The sequence below is a fragment of the Ammospiza nelsoni genome, chromosome 23 (assembly GCF_027579445.1).
Source record: "Ammospiza nelsoni isolate bAmmNel1 chromosome 23, bAmmNel1.pri, whole genome shotgun sequence".
NCBI classification, from domain to species: domain Eukaryota; kingdom Metazoa; phylum Chordata; class Aves; order Passeriformes; family Passerellidae; genus Ammospiza; species Ammospiza nelsoni.
Genome location: NC_080655.1, coordinates 6087752 through 6106311, shown reverse-complemented (window position 1 = coordinate 6106311; position 18560 = coordinate 6087752). Strand labels below are relative to the sequence as shown.

General features: G+C 47.7%; 1 protein-coding gene across 2 annotated transcripts in view; it reads right to left on the bottom strand.

Moving 5' to 3' along the window:
- KLHL12 (kelch like family member 12) overlaps positions 1–18560 on the bottom strand; it is a 29264-nt gene that overhangs the window by 6573 nt on the left and 4131 nt on the right. For both annotated transcript variants that reach the window (XM_059488076.1, XM_059488075.1), the window contains exons 3-9: positions 14403–14556; positions 13402–13619; positions 10057–10206; positions 7713–7827; positions 4281–4387; positions 2653–2848; positions 1053–1211 (exon numbers count right to left, since the gene is read on the bottom strand). In XM_059488076.1, the coding sequence (XP_059344059.1) occupies positions 1053–1211; positions 2653–2848; positions 4281–4387; positions 7713–7827; positions 10057–10206; positions 13402–13619; positions 14403–14556 (1099 nt within the window). The remainder of the gene's footprint in view (positions 1–1052; positions 1212–2652; positions 2849–4280; positions 4388–7712; positions 7828–10056; positions 10207–13401; positions 13620–14402; positions 14557–18560) is intronic.

Below are 18560 nucleotides of genomic sequence, written 5' to 3'. Positions count from 1 at the left end.
CACAGCGTGGCACTGCCATCAGCACAGCCCATCCTGGTGGGGCAGAGCATCCTGCAGCCAGCCCAGAGCCCCCTCTGCCCCACACTGCCCTGGGAGGGCATCACCTCCCCAAACCAAACCAGGCCAGCCCCATGGAGCTGCCTGTGAGCACACTGAGGCCACTGCTGGTGCAGCCCTGCAGATGTGCAGCTCCCAGGTCTGTGCTGAGGCTGAATGGTGTAGGCTGGGATCTCTCAGGAGCTGTTTCACAAGCAGATACTACAATCTCTGTGCAGCCCAGCAAAGGAGCAGTGTGCTGCCATCCACCCTGGGGAACAGCACGAAGAAGAGGAATGAACATGGTTGGTTTAGGCCAGGTTTGGCAGGGTTTGGAGAAATCTGGTCAAATGGAAAGTGTCCCTGCCCATGGGAGGGGGTGGAATGAGATGAAGTCCCTTCCAACCCAAACCATCCCGTGGTTCTATGAAACCAGTGCCTAAGATCTGTGACTCCCCAGGAACAGGACTGCAACAGAGGTGGGTGCAGTGCTGGGCCTGCCTTTTCTGGGGCCTAGAAGGTGACCAACAGAAGCTTCAGAGTGCTTGTCCTCTGTCAATCTCACTATATTCACAGCTGGTGTAATGCTCTGAAACTGAAATGAGTGCCACAGGAAGAAGCTGGAGAACAGACAGCTCAGGATACATTTCTGGAGCACTACAGCCACCATTGCAGGTGCACTCCCTGTCCAACAGCTACCTGCTTCATCTCTGGGCATTCAGAGCCCAGGCCACACAAAGCCTCAGCTGGCATTGCTTATCCTCCACACTCCTGCCACCTCTCAAATGCAGTATGTGTAAATTGTGTTTAATTTGCAGTGATGTGGCAGCTACAGTCCAAGCCATTGTGATGGGCACAGCGAGGTCAGGCAGCACTCACACAGCTGTGAGTGCCCAGTGAGGTTAAGCCTCCTCTAACATGGACGTGACAGGTTGGGGCTGCTCAGGCAGCACTTGAATGTTCCCTTGGGTAAAAAGGCAGGCTGTGCCCAGCTCAGAGGTGCTGAGGGTACCTACCCAGGCAGTAGATGACTCCATTGGCCACCACAAGCCCTGCTCCCTCCCGTGCTGTCTGCATGTCTCCCAGCATGCTCCACTGGTCGATGTTGGGGTCGTAGCGTTCCATGCTGGTGTGCCGGCGGCTCCCGTCGAACCCACCCGAGACGTAGATCATGTCTGCAGGGACAGAGGAGGCACAGCCACAGCCAGTCAGCCAGGGACAGAGGAGGCACAGCCACAGCCAGTCAGCCAGGGACAGAGGTGGCACCAGGCACAGCCAGTCAGCCAGGGACACAGGTGGCACCAGGCACAGCCAGTCAGCCAGGGGCAGAGGTGGCACCCAGGCACAGTCAGGGACAGAGGTGGCACCCAGGCACAGCCAGTCAGCCAGGGACAGACAGGCACCCAGGCACAGCCAGTCAGCCAGGGACAGAGGAGGCACCAGCCACAGCCAGGGGCAGAGGTGGCACCAGGCACAGCCAGTCAGCCAGGGACAGAGGAGGCACAGCCACAGCCAGTCAGCCAGGGACAGAGGTGGCACCAGGCACAGCCAGTCAGCCAGGGGCAGGCAGCACCAGGGCCCTCACACATGGAGCAAAGCTACAGCATGGACTGCAAATCACAGAAAACAGACCATGGCACACCAGGAGCCAAGATGAACCCAGGCTGCTCAGCCTGGCTCACAGGCCCAACAAACAAACACAAGTCCCATATGGCCCTTAAATCTGCTTCTTGCTGATGGATGAAAGAGGATAAACACAATCCAGCTATTTTTTTTTCATGCTGCAGAACCACTGAAACACTGCCATGCCCAAATCAAACCCTGCCCATGGTGAGCTTCATGTCAGTACCTCTCCAAAGCCCTCACTCTTTCCCTGCAGATGTTCCAGTCACTGCAGTGCTGGATGGTCACAGCTGTACTGGCTGTCCTGTGCTCAGTGTTGCCCAACACTGTCACCACCCTCAGAGCTTCCCACTCCATAATCTCTCTCAGAGCCCCTTTCCCCCAGTTCACAGATACATGCTGCAGGAATGCAGCGGAGGCAGAGCTCCTCTCAGGATATGTGGGCAAGTTTTCCATTTCTGCATCCCAGTGATGAGAAGGCAGAATCTCAGGCTCCCCTCCTCCCGCAGAGCCAGCCCACTCTTCACACAGCAGCTCAGGGCACCTCAGGCTGGAGCTGAACAGGCTGCTCTGCCCTGGTATTGCAAATCAAAGGTGACTCTGATGAAGGGGAGAGAGAATGATGTATCTGACTCCATCATCAGAAGGCTAATGAATTGCTTTACTATACTATACTATGTACATTGTATCTAAACTGAATCTGCCATGCACTCACCCTTACTCACAACTGCACAGAACTGCACTCATCTCTGATTCTCTCGTGACTGTCCTGTGACAGTCCGACTCACACACACATTCTTGGCCCTGATAGGCCAAGGGAACAAAATACCCTCACTTTGGGTAAACAATCTCCATATTGCATTCTACTTTAGCACAACACAGGCACAGCAAGTGAGATAAGAATTGTGTTTTCCTTCTTCTCTGCTTGTGTCACAGCTCCTCTCTGTTCAGAGGGTGTGTGAACACCACACCCTGGCAGCAAGCAGGACGTACCTCCAAGGGTTGTGGCTCCTGCCAGCCCTCTCCTCACGTTCATGGGAGCCACAGAGTACCAGATGCCATCCTCATCCGAGGTGTAATCCAGGCACTCCACGGAGCTGAGGCGGGAGCGCCCGTCGTAGCCCCCGATGACGTAGATGCGGTCGTGCAGCGACACCGTGGCCACGTAGCGCCGCTTGCGGGTGATGCTCTGTGACAGCAAAACAACACTGAGGTCAGGAAACAACACTGGGCATGGAGACCAACCCCTCACAGAAACAACACTGGGCATGGAGACCAGCCCCTGCCCTTCACCCTCTGCTGCTGCTCCTTTGGGAAATGACATAGATGTGGTCATGCAATGACACCGTGGCCACGTAGCGCCGCTTGCGGGTGATGCTCTGCAACAGCAAAGCAACACTGAGGTCACAGAAACAGCACTGGGCATAGAGACCAACCCCTGCTCTTCACCCTCTGCTGCTGCTCCTTTGGGAAATGGCCACTGCCCCAGGGCAGGCAGCTCTATGGATTTAAAGAGGAAAGCCTGAGTGACTGTGCCTGCCCTCACCTGGCTGTGCTCTTTTCTCAGGACTGTGTCTCTTTGCACTCAAATATTTCATTTATCCTGTGCTGCTGCATAACCTCTGATGCATTTGGGATGATTTTGTTAGCCTCCTATTACAATGGGAAAGAGTAGGGACTCTGAATATTTAGGTGAAGCTATCAGCCCCCAAAAAAGATCAGAATTTTGGAACACCAGGTGATACTCAGCGTGCCCTGACTGGTGATACTGAAGAAGAGCCAGTTCTCCACACTGGGCATGGAGACCAACCCCTGCTCTTCCACCTTGTCCTGCTGCTCCTGTGGGAAATGGCCACTGTTCCAGGGGAGGCAGCTCTAAGGATTTAAAGAGCACAGCCTGAGTGACTGTGCCTGCCTTCCCCAGCTGTGCTCTCTTCTCAGGACTGTGTCTCTCTGCACTCAGATATTTCACACTAAATGTCATTTATCCTGTGCTGCTGCATAACCTCTGATGCATTTGGGATGATTTTGTTAGCCTACTATTACAATGGGAAAAAGTAGAGACTCTGAATATTTGATGAAGCTTTTAGCCTCCAAAAAAGATGAGAATCTTGGAACACCAGGTGATACTGAGTCTGCCCTGACTGGTGGTACTGAAGAAGAGGCACTTCTCCACCATTTCACACAGATAAAGGTGATTTTAATTTGAGTAGGAATATTCCTCAGTGCAGGAATTCTCTCTTCCCATTATGCTCCAAAACACTGCAAGCAGTGGGATCATGCAGCAGCCTTAAGACTGCACCGATTACACGGTTCCTATTGACATTCCAATTATCATCACTAACCTTAAGCTTCACACCCCTTCACTAAGAAACATGATAGTTCTCACTCCCACAGCCAAGATGTGGGTCTCTGCAGGCTCAGCTGATCAGGTCTATGACAACAACCCCCTCTCCCTCAGTCACTCTGCATTCACCATGTGAATCTCTAAAGAATTTCTGTCAGAAATCCTCAGCAGATTGCACAGGACAGCCCAAGGAGGTTGTCATCCAGCTGGTGCTGCAGATCAGTGTTTGCTCACAGCCTGCTCAGCCCAGTGGTGCTCAGAAGCATTCCCTTACCGGCAGGAAACTCCACTCCTGGGTCTTGGGGTCGTATTTCTCCACCACATCGATGGGGGACTGCTGGCTGCCGAAGCCGCCGATCACCAGCAGCACCTCGTTAGCTCCTGAGGGACAGAGGGACAGCAAAGCCAAGTCAATCCCTTCACAACCACAGGGTCACCTCAGGGGAACAACCTGGAGAAACTCTGAGCCTTCCCTGGCACAAAGCTGCCTCTAAATCCCTGTTTTTGTCTTGGCTCTGGAGAAGGGACCTAAGCTGGCTCAGGCACTCACACTCCCTTGTCACTGTCACATTTTCTGGAAAAATCCCTTCACTAGGATTTCTTCTCCTGGTAAGCTGAGAAGCCTCAAAGAGAAATGAAAACAATAATTATCTGATTGCTTCTCCTGTGTTTGCTGCTTTGGAATGTGGTCTGGAGATCGCTTACCAACAGATGCATTTGATTGGTTTCATGTGAATTGTTTTTACTTAATAACCAATCACCATCAGCTGTGTTTGACTCTGAGGAGTCAGTCATGAGTTTTTATTATTCATTCTTGCTAAGCCTTCTGTCTGTATCCTTTCTCTTTCTTTAGTATAGTTTTAGTATAGTAGAATAGAATAGAATAGAATAGAATAGAATAGAATAGAATAGAATAGAATAATAAATCAGCCTTCTGGGAACATGGAGTCACATTCCTCATCTCTCACCTCATCCTGGGGAGTCTCACAAACTCACTCCCTCTGTGCTCAGTAAGAAAGAGAAGGGAGAAACTCTTCAGAGCATGTGGCAGACAGTAGACTGAGGTGTTAGGAGCTGGCTGCTGGAGGGCTGTTTCTCCTAACATCAGAGGCTCTTTGAAAAGACAAGCTGCCTCAGAGACAGGTGGTGAAATTCACTCCTTTATATCTCCTTTTGTATCCTTTCTGCTATTTTCCCCAAACCTCTCACCACCCCACAGAATCTGTAGGAGAATGGCTGCTTCCCTGCAGCCTCCTCACAACACAAAGTCTCCTCTTGGTCTCAAGTGACATCCAGACCTGATTTAGGGGACTTTGTTCACCACATAACTGAGAAAGAAGTCAGGCTGTCTGAAGCTTGGAAAACCAATTAAATATTTTCCCAGGAATTGCCTCTTAAATCTTGTGTATTTTATTTCAAAATTGCATTCCCTCTATTTTCTCTGAGATGAATTCCCTGAATTTATCTTATTTCCTCCATGACTGTTAGCTGTGACCTGGAGAGTTGTAACTTCCCCTCTAATCCCTGCCTGGAAGCCTCAGGCTTCTGTCTCAGGTTTAGAACAGTTCAGCATCCCCTCCACTCCTTGGCCCTTTCTGGAACAGGGAGTTTATCACTAGAATTTAGGACTGTCCAGCCTTTCATTGCACAAGGACTAAATATCAAACAACAAACATTTAACAAGAGTTTCTCTGTCACAAAGCAGAAAAGCTGCCACCTCAGATGAAGAATAATATAAAAAATAACTGGGAAGGATTCACAAGAGCTCCAACATCCTGGAAAGCCTCCCTTCAGTAAGAAAGCTAAAAGTGCAATCAATTCAGCTCCTCCCATGAAAGTTAATACATGCCTTGATCACAGTTGAAAGTGACCCATTGTTGATATCAGATGGTATGGAATCAATTAAAACAGCTAGGGCTGAATCCAAAGCATGAACCTCAACAATAATGTGCAGTTTTAACCCATACAATCAGACAATAAAACAGTTTTTTCATGTCATTTTTATCAGGCGAAGTATTTCAACTAAGAATAAAATGAAATTTGTTTTTCTAAAATCACAGAATCACAAAATGATTTGTGCTGGAAAAAATTTTAAAGCTCGTGTCATTCCATGTTCAGGGACAGTTTGCACTATCCCAGGTTGCTCCAAGCCCCATCCAGCCTGGCCTTGGACATTTCCAGGGATGAGGCAGCCACAGCTGCTCTGGGCAGCCTGTGCCAGGGCCTCACCACCCTCTCAAGGGACAATTTCTTCCCTACATTTCCCCTCTTTCAGTGTGAAACCATTCCCCATTGTCCCATTGCTGCAGTTTCTGATGAAGAGTCCCTTTCTGGCTTCTTTGAGGTCCCTTCAGATACTGGAAGGCTGATGCCATGACAGGCTGAGCTGAAGTGCAGCTCTTTTAAACTGGCACAGGAATTCCCACAGCATGTGCTGACGCCTGGACTAGGCAGGAACAGCGTAACAACATTTCCTTCAGGCCAGAGAGGTCTGATCAGTGTGTCTCTGACAAACCTGATCTGCCCTCCTCCTTTTGTGGTTAAAAAAGGCCACAAAGGGATTTTGGAATCTCTCTCCACCACACCTGCAGTAGCACTGGAGACACACAGGGAGGATTCCTTGCAGGGAGAGTGGTCCCTGCTGGCACTGATGGCAGTGCCTTGGGAGTGCACCAGGACACAGGCATGGCACAGAAGAAGCCAGTAAAATCCTTTTCCTTCTTCTGTAGGTCAGTCCTACTTTTATGTTGCTCTTGAGTGCTCACAGCCCAAAGACAAACATTTTCTGTACAATTCAGTGACCGTGCTTAGTAGAAGTTACAGAAATAAAGGAAGATATCATTTATTTGCCTTAACAAGGCTAGGGAGAAAATAAAAGGCACCTCTGAAGGGGAAGAGGGACATCTCCATCTCCCTCCTTGTTGCAGAATGAGTTATTTGTCGGGGATGAGCTATTTGTTGGGTGCAGGGAAAACTTGGGACTCTCAATGTGAGAACAGCAAGCTTTGTCTATTAAAAAAGCATCAGACACTTATACAACAAGTAATAAGCTCATAAATACTCTCTAATTTATACTGGCTATTAGCTACACTACAACATCAGCTCTTCCCCATTCTTTAAAAGTTACATCTCTCTTTTCTCGTATCTCTTTCACTATTTGTTACCATACTACAGCTAGACTCAAAGACACACTATCTTGCAAGTACAAAACTTAAAATTAGCCACAGCCTTGTACTTTTCTAATTCTTAGCTACTCTCCCAACACTTCCTTGCACCTTCCCCTGTTCAATTTGCTGTGGAAGCTTGCTGTCACTGTAAGGCAACTGCCACTCACCTCACAGCTCTACTTTGAACTCTGATTCCTACCTCTTCAGATAGGAAGAAACTCTTCCCACACTTCTTGGACAGCTGCATGCTGGGACAAATGTATCTGCAGGCACCAGGTACTCAGGAGACTGGTTTTGAGGCCACAGCAGGGCCTGGGATTAAAGGCAATCAGCTAGACCCCACATTGGCACTAAACAATCATACTCTATAAAAGAGGCACCTCTGCCCTTTGTCCAGTCCCCTCTCTGTCCACTGGGGACCATGGCATGACAAATTACTGCTGTGAAGAACACCAACACAGTCACAAGGCATTAGAAAAGGGCTAACACAACACCTGCCAGTGCCCTGGCCCCTCTCAGGCCCTTTTCCTGCTGCTCACCCAGACGTGCTCGTGTCCTGGGTCCCTGCATCTGGCTGCGGAGCTCGGGCCGAAGGTGGAATTTCTTGGCTTCGTCCACGAGGTCTCTGCACTGCAGACTGCAGCGGATGAAGGGCTGGGAGGGGAGAAACATGAGTCACTGCTACATGCAATGTATTTTAAGAAACCTCAGAAGAACTGTCCTAAAGCCAACTCTCATCAGCTCAGACAGCATGAAAAGGACTCGTGTGCGGGCCCTGGGAAATGCAAAGGCAACTGAAGATGCTGAGCAGATCTGGCTCCATCCTCACAGTCTGGCACTGAAAGCTCCCTAAAGAAAATGGCTGCATTGGAACACTAAGGAAAAGCCACTTCTGCTCCATTTAAGCCAGCAGAAGTATGACTAGGAAGGGGAACTGGCAGTGAAACCACCCTTGTTCTGCCCCACATAACCTGTCCTGCACCTGCCATTGGAGAAGAGAGGCACAGCACAGCACAATGAAACTGTTTAGCTGATTTACTGCCCTGATCACTGTGCACACGGGGACATGGAGTTGTGAAGAGGCAACAGGAATACTGAGGTCACGTTGAAGAGTGAGGGGCATTCAAAGACAGCCTCATCTCCTTGCACAATGCTGTGTAACTCCCTTCCCTAGCCAAAGGCCTGGACCAACCTCCTTTCAGCTCAGCACTCATTTTCCCATGGCTGTTGGGTGTACATGCTGCTTCAGTAGGTTCAGATTTACCTCTACAGGTTCCTGGTGTCTGTGTGAGGCAGCCACATGGGGCCAACACTCCACTCTCCACACTGCCCCAAGCTGAGGATGTGCCACCAGTGTGTGGCACTGCCAGACTGGACAGGTCACCCTCCACGTTCACTCTGAGAGCTGAGGGCTGTACACACTCTGGCTCAGGCTGGATTTGGAACAGATCTATTTGTTCTAGTACCAGTCCCTTTTCCATTAGCTTAAATTTCAGTTTGAAGTGGACCACAATAATCTGACTGAATACCCTTTAGCTCTGGCACAACCTAACACAAGAGCCCATTAGTTTGTCTTGATTTAACAAAATCCATAATCTATCACATCTGAGATGACTGTTGATAAATCAGCCTTTTCCTGACATAGAGAAATGTCTGTCATTCACCATTCAGCACCTGTCAGGTGACAAGGACTGGTGACCCTTGAGTACATCCTATCACCATCTAACCTGAAGGCTGGTTTGTCCTTCTCTGGGCCTTCCTTTAAAATCTTGCCTGGGGTCACTTCCTGTCTGGAAATGAATTAGCACTTAAAAGCTTAATTGTCAATTTGCATCATCCCCATTTTGGGCTGCCTCTGCAGCACCCCAGAACACAAAGCAGCAGTGTTAGCCATGGCTCTTGGCTGTGTGTTGGTCCTGGACCTACACAGCTGCTGCCTTTCTCACTCAGAGGTACTGGCTGGCCATCTGCACCTCAGACACCTTCTGAGGAGCCATGACCTTCCTGAGATCAATGCCAGCAATCCTCAGTCTGGGGAAGGGGACCTGCCAGCGCTTGGGAATGAAGGCAGAAAGCACTTGGAGACTGTGAGAGATGACAAGAGAAAGGTGCTGTGGATATGTGGATATCTGCAGAGACAGCTGACTAATGGCTCTGGAGAGGGCACCCTGGGGCTGCAGAGCAGGATGCTGTGACTGCTGGCACAGCAAACAGCTCAGTGTGACAGCAGCGATGTGCTGAGCAGGGACAGCTGCACAGTGTCACCAAACTGCAGCAGAGAAAGGGCTCTGCAGCCATCCTGGGGCCAGCAGAGGCCAGGCAGGAGCAGCAGTGGCTGCTGTACTGTAGCAGACTCCATAAAATTGTCTAAGACCCCTTGGAGGGCTGAGACTTAACAGTAGGAATTGCTGAGTCATGATGAGACAGCAAAATAAGCTCCTGTCTTCTGCCCCTCGGACCCCAGCTTATCTCTGCAACCCCATAGGTCACTTTCCCCTAACCCCCACCATTGGACAAGTTTGAATCCCTCTGTACCCTATAAAAAGGGGCTGTTTAGCCCATTTGGCAGAAGAAGAGCCGTCACTGGAACCCTTCACACACCCCTCAATAAAACCATCACTGTGGAACCACCAGGACCTCTCCTTCTCCTCTCTCTCGCTGCTTCTCCCCCGAGCCCACTGGTGCCTGAGCAAGCAAGAGCTGGAATCCTAAGAGAGCTGATAATCACTAAAGAGCTGAAATCCACTGAGCTTGCTTAAGGCAGCAGTGGCTACGAGCAGCCTGGGTATTTGGGCAATGTCTCCAAGAGGCACTGAGCTGTCTGGGTAGCACTGCCTTGCTGGGGACAGAGCCTGCTCTGGGGCAGGGGGGCCTTGGCCGTACCTCGGTGTCGATGACGTCGGTGATGTAGCGCGGCGTGAGCAGCGGCATCCGCACGTACTGCAGCAGCTCCGGCAGCGACGCCTCGCGCTCCTTCTTGGAGTGCTTCACCCAGTTTATCACGGCCTCGAACACCGGCTCCTCCGAGTCCACCTGCACACGAGGCACATCCTGATCAGGGGCAGCACAGCAGGAGCCACTGCCATGGAGCACAGAGTGCTCAGCTGCTGCACTGCTTCACAGCCAGCAGGGGAGCGGGACACTCCAGCTATGAGTGCCTTAGGGAAAGCCCCATAACCACAGTGAACTCCCTCACTTTCTTTTCCTTAAACCTGTGTTCGCTTTTTCCCCTGCAGCTGAGATCAACCATGGGCAGTGCAAGTCCCAGAGCAGGGAGTGCTATGGTGCAGAGCAGAGCCTGGAGCTGAGAGCTCCATCCACTGTCAGTGGGAACTCACAGGACAGCTCCCCCAGTTCTCTGGAGCAGGAGCTGTGATCCTGCAAAATTCAAAGGGCTATCAAAGACATGATTAAATCATGTTTCCTTTGCACAGCAAAGTGTCTGCCCTAGGCCCTGGCAGCCCTGGGCCTATGCACTGCCCCTTGGACACTCCAGCCAGAGCAGGTACATTTAAGGTTTCAATCCACCTTTTAAAAACTACAAATGATTTCAGAGTGGAAAATCCCAGGGCATGAATGCTACTGTTTATTTCTACTGTTTATTTTATTTTATTTTATTTTATTTTATTTTATTTTATTTTATTTTATTTTATTTTATTTTATTTTATTTTATTTTATTTTATTTTATTTTATTTTATCACTAGTTTATTTCTGTCTCCATTTAGGACCAGCACATGCTGGTGCTTACACTACTTCTGGAGATTACACTGACTAAATCATCTCAATTTGATCCTGTAATGAACCACAGATGCTTTGGACACCTATGATTACCAAAAGCAAAAGAATTGTAAATATATATATATATAAAAGAATTATATATTACTTATTACCTATATGTATGTAAGAATTATATATTACTTATTACTTATATATATATAAGAATAATATATTACTTATAACATATATATAAGAATTATATATTACTTAGTACTTATATATATAAGAATTATATATTACTTATTACTTATATATTACTTAGACTTTGTTTTCTTCTTGCACATCTATCAGATCATCCAACGTAAAAGGAAATCAGACATGAATTTATCATCACACAGTCTGTTAACTGAGACTAAATATGAAGATAAAAGAAGAGCCTGTGATGAAAGGACTGAGCCTTCCCACCAGCCTATGACTGGTCCCCTTTGAAATCCAGTTTGAAGCTGTCAGGCAGAATGTTTTGAAGAAGGGAGCCACAGAGGTTAATTATGTAAGGCATTCTTCTACACCATTGTTTTATATTTGTTACATTGTAACTTGGAATGGCCTCTTTCTCTTGGAATTACAGGGGAAGGACAATTAGACCTCACAAAAGGAGAGCAGACTACTGTATTGTTTCCAATTTCCCCACCTCCTCTTTAAATGCAATAATCCTGTGTTGATTTATTCCCTCCTGAACGGAATGTCCTCAGATATATTTAACAGCTTTACCATTCATTGAATCATTTATGTTTTCTGATAAATGATGAGTAACACTAAATGCAGGATCACACTGAGGACCTGTCATTGCACTTCTTGAGCAGCCCAGAGATTTTCTGAGGGTGTTCCCTTACCATACCCTTGATTCCACACAGCACCTCTGTGCTGGCACAGCAGGACAGAGATCTGCTCCTTATCCCACATTGGTCTGGGCTGGAAGGGACCTTAAAGCCCATCCCATTCCACCCCTGCCATGGGCAGGGACACTTTCCACCAGACCAGGTTGCTCCTGCTCCTTGGACACTTGCAGGGATGGGGCAGCCACAGCTGCTCTGGGCACCCTGTCTCAGCATTCTCACAGGAAAGAATTTCTTCCCAACATCAAATCTAAATCTCTCCTCTTTAAAACTGTTAATCCTTGTCCTATCACTCTCTGCCCATGTAAAAAGTCACTCTTCCTCTTTTTTATAAGCCCCTATATAAGGTTTCCCTGCAGAATCCTCTTCTCCAGGTGAACAGCCCCAGCTCTCCCAGCCTGGCTCCAGAGCAGAGGGGCTCCAGCCCTCAGAGCATCTCTGAGGCCTCCTCTGGACCCTCTCTAACAGGTCCCTGTGTTCCCTGTGCTGAGAACCCCAGACCTGGACACAGCACTCCAGGTGAGGTCTCACAAGGACAGAGAAGAGGGGGAGAATCCCCTGCCCTGCCCTACTTGTCACATGTTCTTAAGGTACAATAGTGCATGCCCACCACACTGCCTGCTGCAAGGTCTGAACCAGCCCTTCCAATCCACAGGGAATGTCACCTTTCCTGAGCAGATCATCCAAGAAACTTGGCTGGGTCAGTCTGAAGTTCCACATTATTTTCTGCTCCCAGTAGCATCACAAGCCACAGGAGCTCAGCCCCTCACAGCACAAAACTGCAGCCTGTCAAACACCAAGCACACTCAGCCAGAGCTGGGTCCTTCACCACTGCCTCACATGGTTATTCTCAAGTAGCCTCACTAACAAGGGGATGTTGCAATGGCTGAAGACCACTTTCAAGAAATACATCAACAATTTTCCTCTGTCTGCCCCTGCACTGGCTTTTCAGGAATCCCATCAAAGATATCCCATACTTTGCTTCCAAGCATTCCTGTTCCCCTGAACTCTGAGCAGTGATTGCTTCAAGCCTTTCCACTGCAGTGAACATCACCTCTCGACAAAATCCACCTCAATAAATAATCAAGTTCTCTCATCATTACCAGGGAATGTTCAACTTATTCATAGAAAAGTTGGAAAAATGCATTTGAGATGTTCCAGTCACATAGCATACCCTCCAAAAGCTCACCTTCAGGGAACTAAATCTCCCTAAAATTCTCTGCAGAGTCAGACCACCCTGCACCATCCCAGGATTCCTTGTGCAGCAGGCAAACATAAGTTAAGGCTTGAGGCTATTGCTGAAATGTAGGCATTGAGACAACTTATCTTCTCCAGGGAAAGGAGGGAATGAGGGCCAAAAACTCTGCAAAGGGAACTAACTCTCTGTGGTTGACTTGCAAGAAACACTTGTGTGACAACAAATTCTTACAGAGAAACTACATGGCATTGATAAAATTACAAACTAGCAAAAAGAAAAATAGATGCCTCCTGAAAATTAAATTTCAAATTCAGGAACTGTGTGAGGAGTCCATCCCAGGAGTATGGACTAATCACTGACTGGTTTCAATGTTTTATTTCAATGCTTTGCACAGTAATGGTACTTTTCAGGTTTTACCTGAATTTCATCACACTTGATGAGCTTTTCAACCTCTTCTTGATTTAAGAGGATAAACTCTTCATGCTGAACCACCTCTGGAAAATGTTTCTGGCTGAAGACCTCTGCAGCTTGCATTAGATCCACACAGTTGTGTGTCTCAGCAAAATCCCGAATGCCCAAACAATTTGATGGATCCAGCTGGCTTTCTAGAAACTCACAGCAAGCTTGTTTCACACCTATGGAAAATTGGAGGGGTGAATGAGCACTGCACACTTACTATCAATCCACTGCTTTGGCAAGGCCTTCAGAAAAAAGTTCTAAGCAATAATGAAAATCCAATTCGAACAACAAGTAAAAGTACTACAGAAACATCCACATGCATGTATTGCTTTGGAGACTGAAGATACTTGGAGCAGCCAGACCACGTGTTTGGGCTGGTGTGAGCTCTGATTGTTCCATTCCAATGAAAAAATTACATCAATCTGATACTAGGAATACTCCAATGTGAGTTGTACTCAGCTTCATGGATTACAAACCACTGCTGTGTCTGCCAGTGGATATGGCACCAGATTTCTAGGTCTGTGATAACTTTTAGGTAAGCTGTCTGGGATTTGGGATAATTGTCTGGGATAGCTCCATAGGTGCATGTGCAATGACAGCAACCAGTCTGTTACTGACCCAGACACACTGTGAGGGCAGGTCAAATGGCATCCAGGACTGCTTATTATAATAATCTAACTGAGCTGTAACATTTATGTGCTATACAGCTCACAATTCCTCTTGGGAATCCTCCTGCAGAAATACAGTAGCCCAAAGAATGGAACCTGTTTTACCATTTTGTTTTGCACCCAAATCTGTTCCTCCACCAATGAGACAACAGCACACAAGAAAAGAGAAGTTGGACATAACTACTTATAAATATCATTCCTCCCCCAGCCTCTCTTCCATGCACAGAGGGACAAACAAACCAAATCTCTAAACAGCAGTAATGATGCAATTTGTGCTAATCCTTCAATTACCTTTCAGCTGAAGCAGACATGCTGCTGGAAGCAATTCTTGGACGTTTTCTACTGTCACATGCACAGTTTCTGTATATACAAAGTCCAGCAGGATTTCCATGGTGGAGGCTGTCAGGCCCTGGATATCCACACAGGGTTTATCCTTCTCTGAGAGCTGTAAATTAAAAGGGAGACACAGCTTTATATTTCCTTAATGTGATCAGAAAGCCCACAACCCTCAGCAGTTTGAAAATAAGATCTGTCAGAGCTTTCAGGAGAGATTTGTCCTTTCTATTCTGGTGCTCACTGAAAGGATATAGGGAAGGAGGGAATTTCCTTACAGAATTCACTTATAGAAATGAGTAAGAGACAAAAGTTGTTTATGGATCAAAAGGACAGTCACACAGCACAGTAAAACCTGTGAGCTGAGATCTGAGTCAGCAGAGATCCCATGTGTCACCTGTGCAAGACAACTAAACTCTCCTCCATGCAGTACTCCAAGCTTTATTCCAAGGGAATTCCCCCCTGAGCTGGATGGGTGTGACATGCTGCAGTTCCCATGGAGTTTCCATCTAAATGTTGGTCCAAACCAGGTTCTTTCACCTCGTGTGAAAGAGGCCGATCCACACCCAGAGTCTGGGTATTTGATTCATTTCACTTCAGTAAAGAAAGGGGGGGCTGTGGGCCAAAGTCCCCAAATCGCCAAAGGCAGCCTGTTTACTATTAATACATTTTAACAAACAAAGGCATTAATGTTCATTGGGGTCTGAGGCCATATATCATGGTGCAAATTGTAGGATAGATAATGAATGAACAATGCAATGGGGAAGAAGGTAAGGGAGTAGAAGTCTATTTTTAGGCTGATGGGGATTTTGAAGTTTATAATGAATTTTCATTCTCAGAAGGAGGTGAGGCTTTCTGTTCTGGAGTGGATGTGGATTGCTATTGGGATTAGGCTGATCAAGAGGGAGGTTTTGACTGTGTTTGTAATTGTGTTGGGGGTGTTCTTGAGGTTGTTGGATAGAAGTGGAAATAGGATGGGGGTGGAGACGGTTACTAGGGTTAAGAGTAGTTCTCTTATTGATTAGCCTTCTATATTCTATTGGTTAACAATTTCCTTGCTTCTGATGCTAATTAGTCCCATGCTCAGTCTCCCTCTTCCTCTGGGTCAGAGGACTTATGCAGTTGGTGGCTGTGAGTCAGCAGCCTGGACATGCCCCTGCCAGCATTACCTTCTGCCCATTCAGAGCTGAACTCAGCACAGCTGCTGAGCTGGCTTTATCAATTTCTTCCTTATTTTGGGAGTTTTGCCAAGTGTCTCTGTGGCCCAGAAATTTGGCTCCTCTTGACCCCTATCAGTAGGACATCCTTCTGCCTGAGCTTTGGTAACTTCTCCCTGAGCATGTCCAGCCCTAAAGCTGAACAAGTCAATTCTACTGACTTGTAATTTTCCTTTCCAACACCTGGAAATCTTAATCACTCTTCTCTAAAACCAAGCCAAAGAAAAAGCTTTCTCAACTTGTCAGTATCCTGATACATTCTTCAAGCTTGTGGTGAACTTCATTCCTAAAATGAAACAAAGTAAAATGACAGTTTGTGCAGTGATGGCACTTACACAATCCAGGCTTTGTCCTCCGACTATTTAATCACCTCTATGATTAATTTTGGAATAATCATTTTTTCCAAGGAACATTATCCTCTCAATGGTCAATCTTTGGGAACACCAAATTCTGTGAATCCATCAAATTTGTACAAAACAGATTATATTTCACAAAGCATCAGTTTCATGGTTCAGTGCCTCCAGCACAGAGCTGCTGGCAGAGCACCTGATGATTCCTGACCAATGGACTGGCTGGTGGGCTCACTGATCACACTCTGCACGTTGCTGCCAGCTCAGCAGCATGGCTGCACCTCAGGAGATAATGATCTTCCTGTGGCATGCTGCAAAACCAGCCCCTGGCTGCTGGAGCAGTCAGCACCAGTGCAAGCACAATGCAGATGAAAGCCCGTGGCTTCTCTTGCCAAGAATGAGCCCAAAGTTGGTACAGCCAGTTGAGCAGAGGCTCAGGGAGCAGAAAGCATGGCCAAACATCATCACTGAGCTTCACATCTGCCACAGCTGGGGAAAAAGGAGGTGACACAGAAACAGAAAATAAGAGCAGTGGAAGCTCCTCCTGCAGAGGCACTCCATGACACAGCAGAGATGTCTGCTGGGACTGAGCCCTGTCTATCATGCAGAGACACACTTGCACAGAAGTACAGGAGGTAAGGGTGACCCTTGAGGGAATTTGAGGGAATTCAAATTTCTTGACTCAGTGAACAACCTTTATGGCTTCCAAAGCTGGGAAGGAACAGCAAATTACCTTGTCTGACCTGCTGTGTGACAGGCCAGGCATTGGATTCAGAAGCTAAAACCAGTTCCTGCCTTGGGCCACACAAAACATTCCTGAACCAAGACTAAGCTGTTTGTTCCACAAAGGACACAGGTGCCACCAAAGTTCAGAACTGATCAGACAAGATATTCAGACGATTCTAATAAGCAAATGAAGACACAGACCACACATATTTAGGATCAAAGATGTTACAAACTTCTATTTAGCTGTAAGCAGCAATTCTTCACACATCAGCTGGAGCTGATAAAGAAGCTCCTGACCCACAATCAACCAACCATGCACATGCTGTATATTGGTGACCACAACACAAACCACAAGGACAACACCAATACCATACAGATTACCACTTCCTACTTCCCTTGTACTTCTGCTACACTCCACTGCTTGGTTGTTATTTTGCTCAGTTTACTCACATGATAAGAATGCCCAGGAGGAAGGAAGTATTTCATGTAAATTCATCTAATGTGTGTGATGCAGAATTGGGATCCTAACATTATACCTTAAAGAAGGGTCTCAGTGTGGAGACAATTTGATTCTGAACACAGAATCATGGATTGGTCTTGTTTGGAAGGGACCTTCTGTGGACCCTCTCTGTCAGTTTGAAGCCATTTCCCTTTCTCCTGTAACCCCAGTGAAAACAGTCTCTCTCCATTTTCTTGTTGGTTCCCTTCAGGTACTGGAAGGCCACCCCAGAGCCTTCTCCAGACTCAACAATCCCAACTCTCTCAGCCTTTCAGACTCATGAGGACTCTGAGCTGAGCTCCAGCATTAGAGAACTGCCTGCAGTGCTCAGTGCTGGGCTGCTGGGACACAGACAGTCCCTGCTCCATGCAGCCACATCCTTGGATTCAGAATGCAAAATGATGGTCATGCAATGCAACCAACACATAGGCCAGGCAGCTTTCCTCTCCAAGGTGTTCACTGGTTACTTCTGAGGTTGTTCAGTGGCACCAGCCACATCTCTGCTGTCAGAATTTCAGATGGGTTTCCCACTTTGCTGTTTAATATCAGAGCTGTGCTCACTTTCCCTGAAGGGAGTAAAGTAGCCCATACATAGGAAGTGTGCAGCAGTACAGATCCCAAAATCAACCACAGCATCCAGGAAAACAGCTAAGGACAGTCACTTCCAGGCCTCAGGAGTGTTGCCTCAAGATACCCAAGGTGCTGAAAGCCTCAAGGCAGGGGCTGAGGTTACAGCTCTTTTGTGAGACACATTGTTGCTTTCTCCATTCCACCCATAACTCATTCTGCTGGGTTTGGCTGGGGTAATTTATTCCCCTCCCAGTGGCTGGCATGGGGCTGTATTTTGGATTTGTGCTGAATGCAGGGATGATGATGGAGATGTTTTTGTTATTGCTGAGCAGTGCTCACACTGAGCCAAGGCCTTTTCTGCTTTTCACACTGCCAGGCTGGCAAGGGGGCTGGGGGTGTGTGGGGAGCTGGGACAGGTGACCCAAAGTGACCAAAGGCACGTCCAGGCCATTGACACCATGCTCAGCACATAGAGTGGGGGCAGAAGGAAGGAGGGCAGGGATGTTTGCGGTGATGGTGCTTGCCTTCCCAAGTCACTGCTATGTCCTGGAGCCCTGTTCTCCATGGGATGGCTGAACACCTGCCTGCCCATGGGAAATAGGGAGTGAATTCCTGGTTTTGCTTTGTTTGCATGTGTGGCTTTTGCTTTCCATATTAAACTGTGTTTATCTCAACCCACAAATTTTCCAGCTTTTACCCTTCTGACTCCCTCCCTGATCTTGCTGGTGGGGGAGCAAGCACGGGGCTCTGAGGG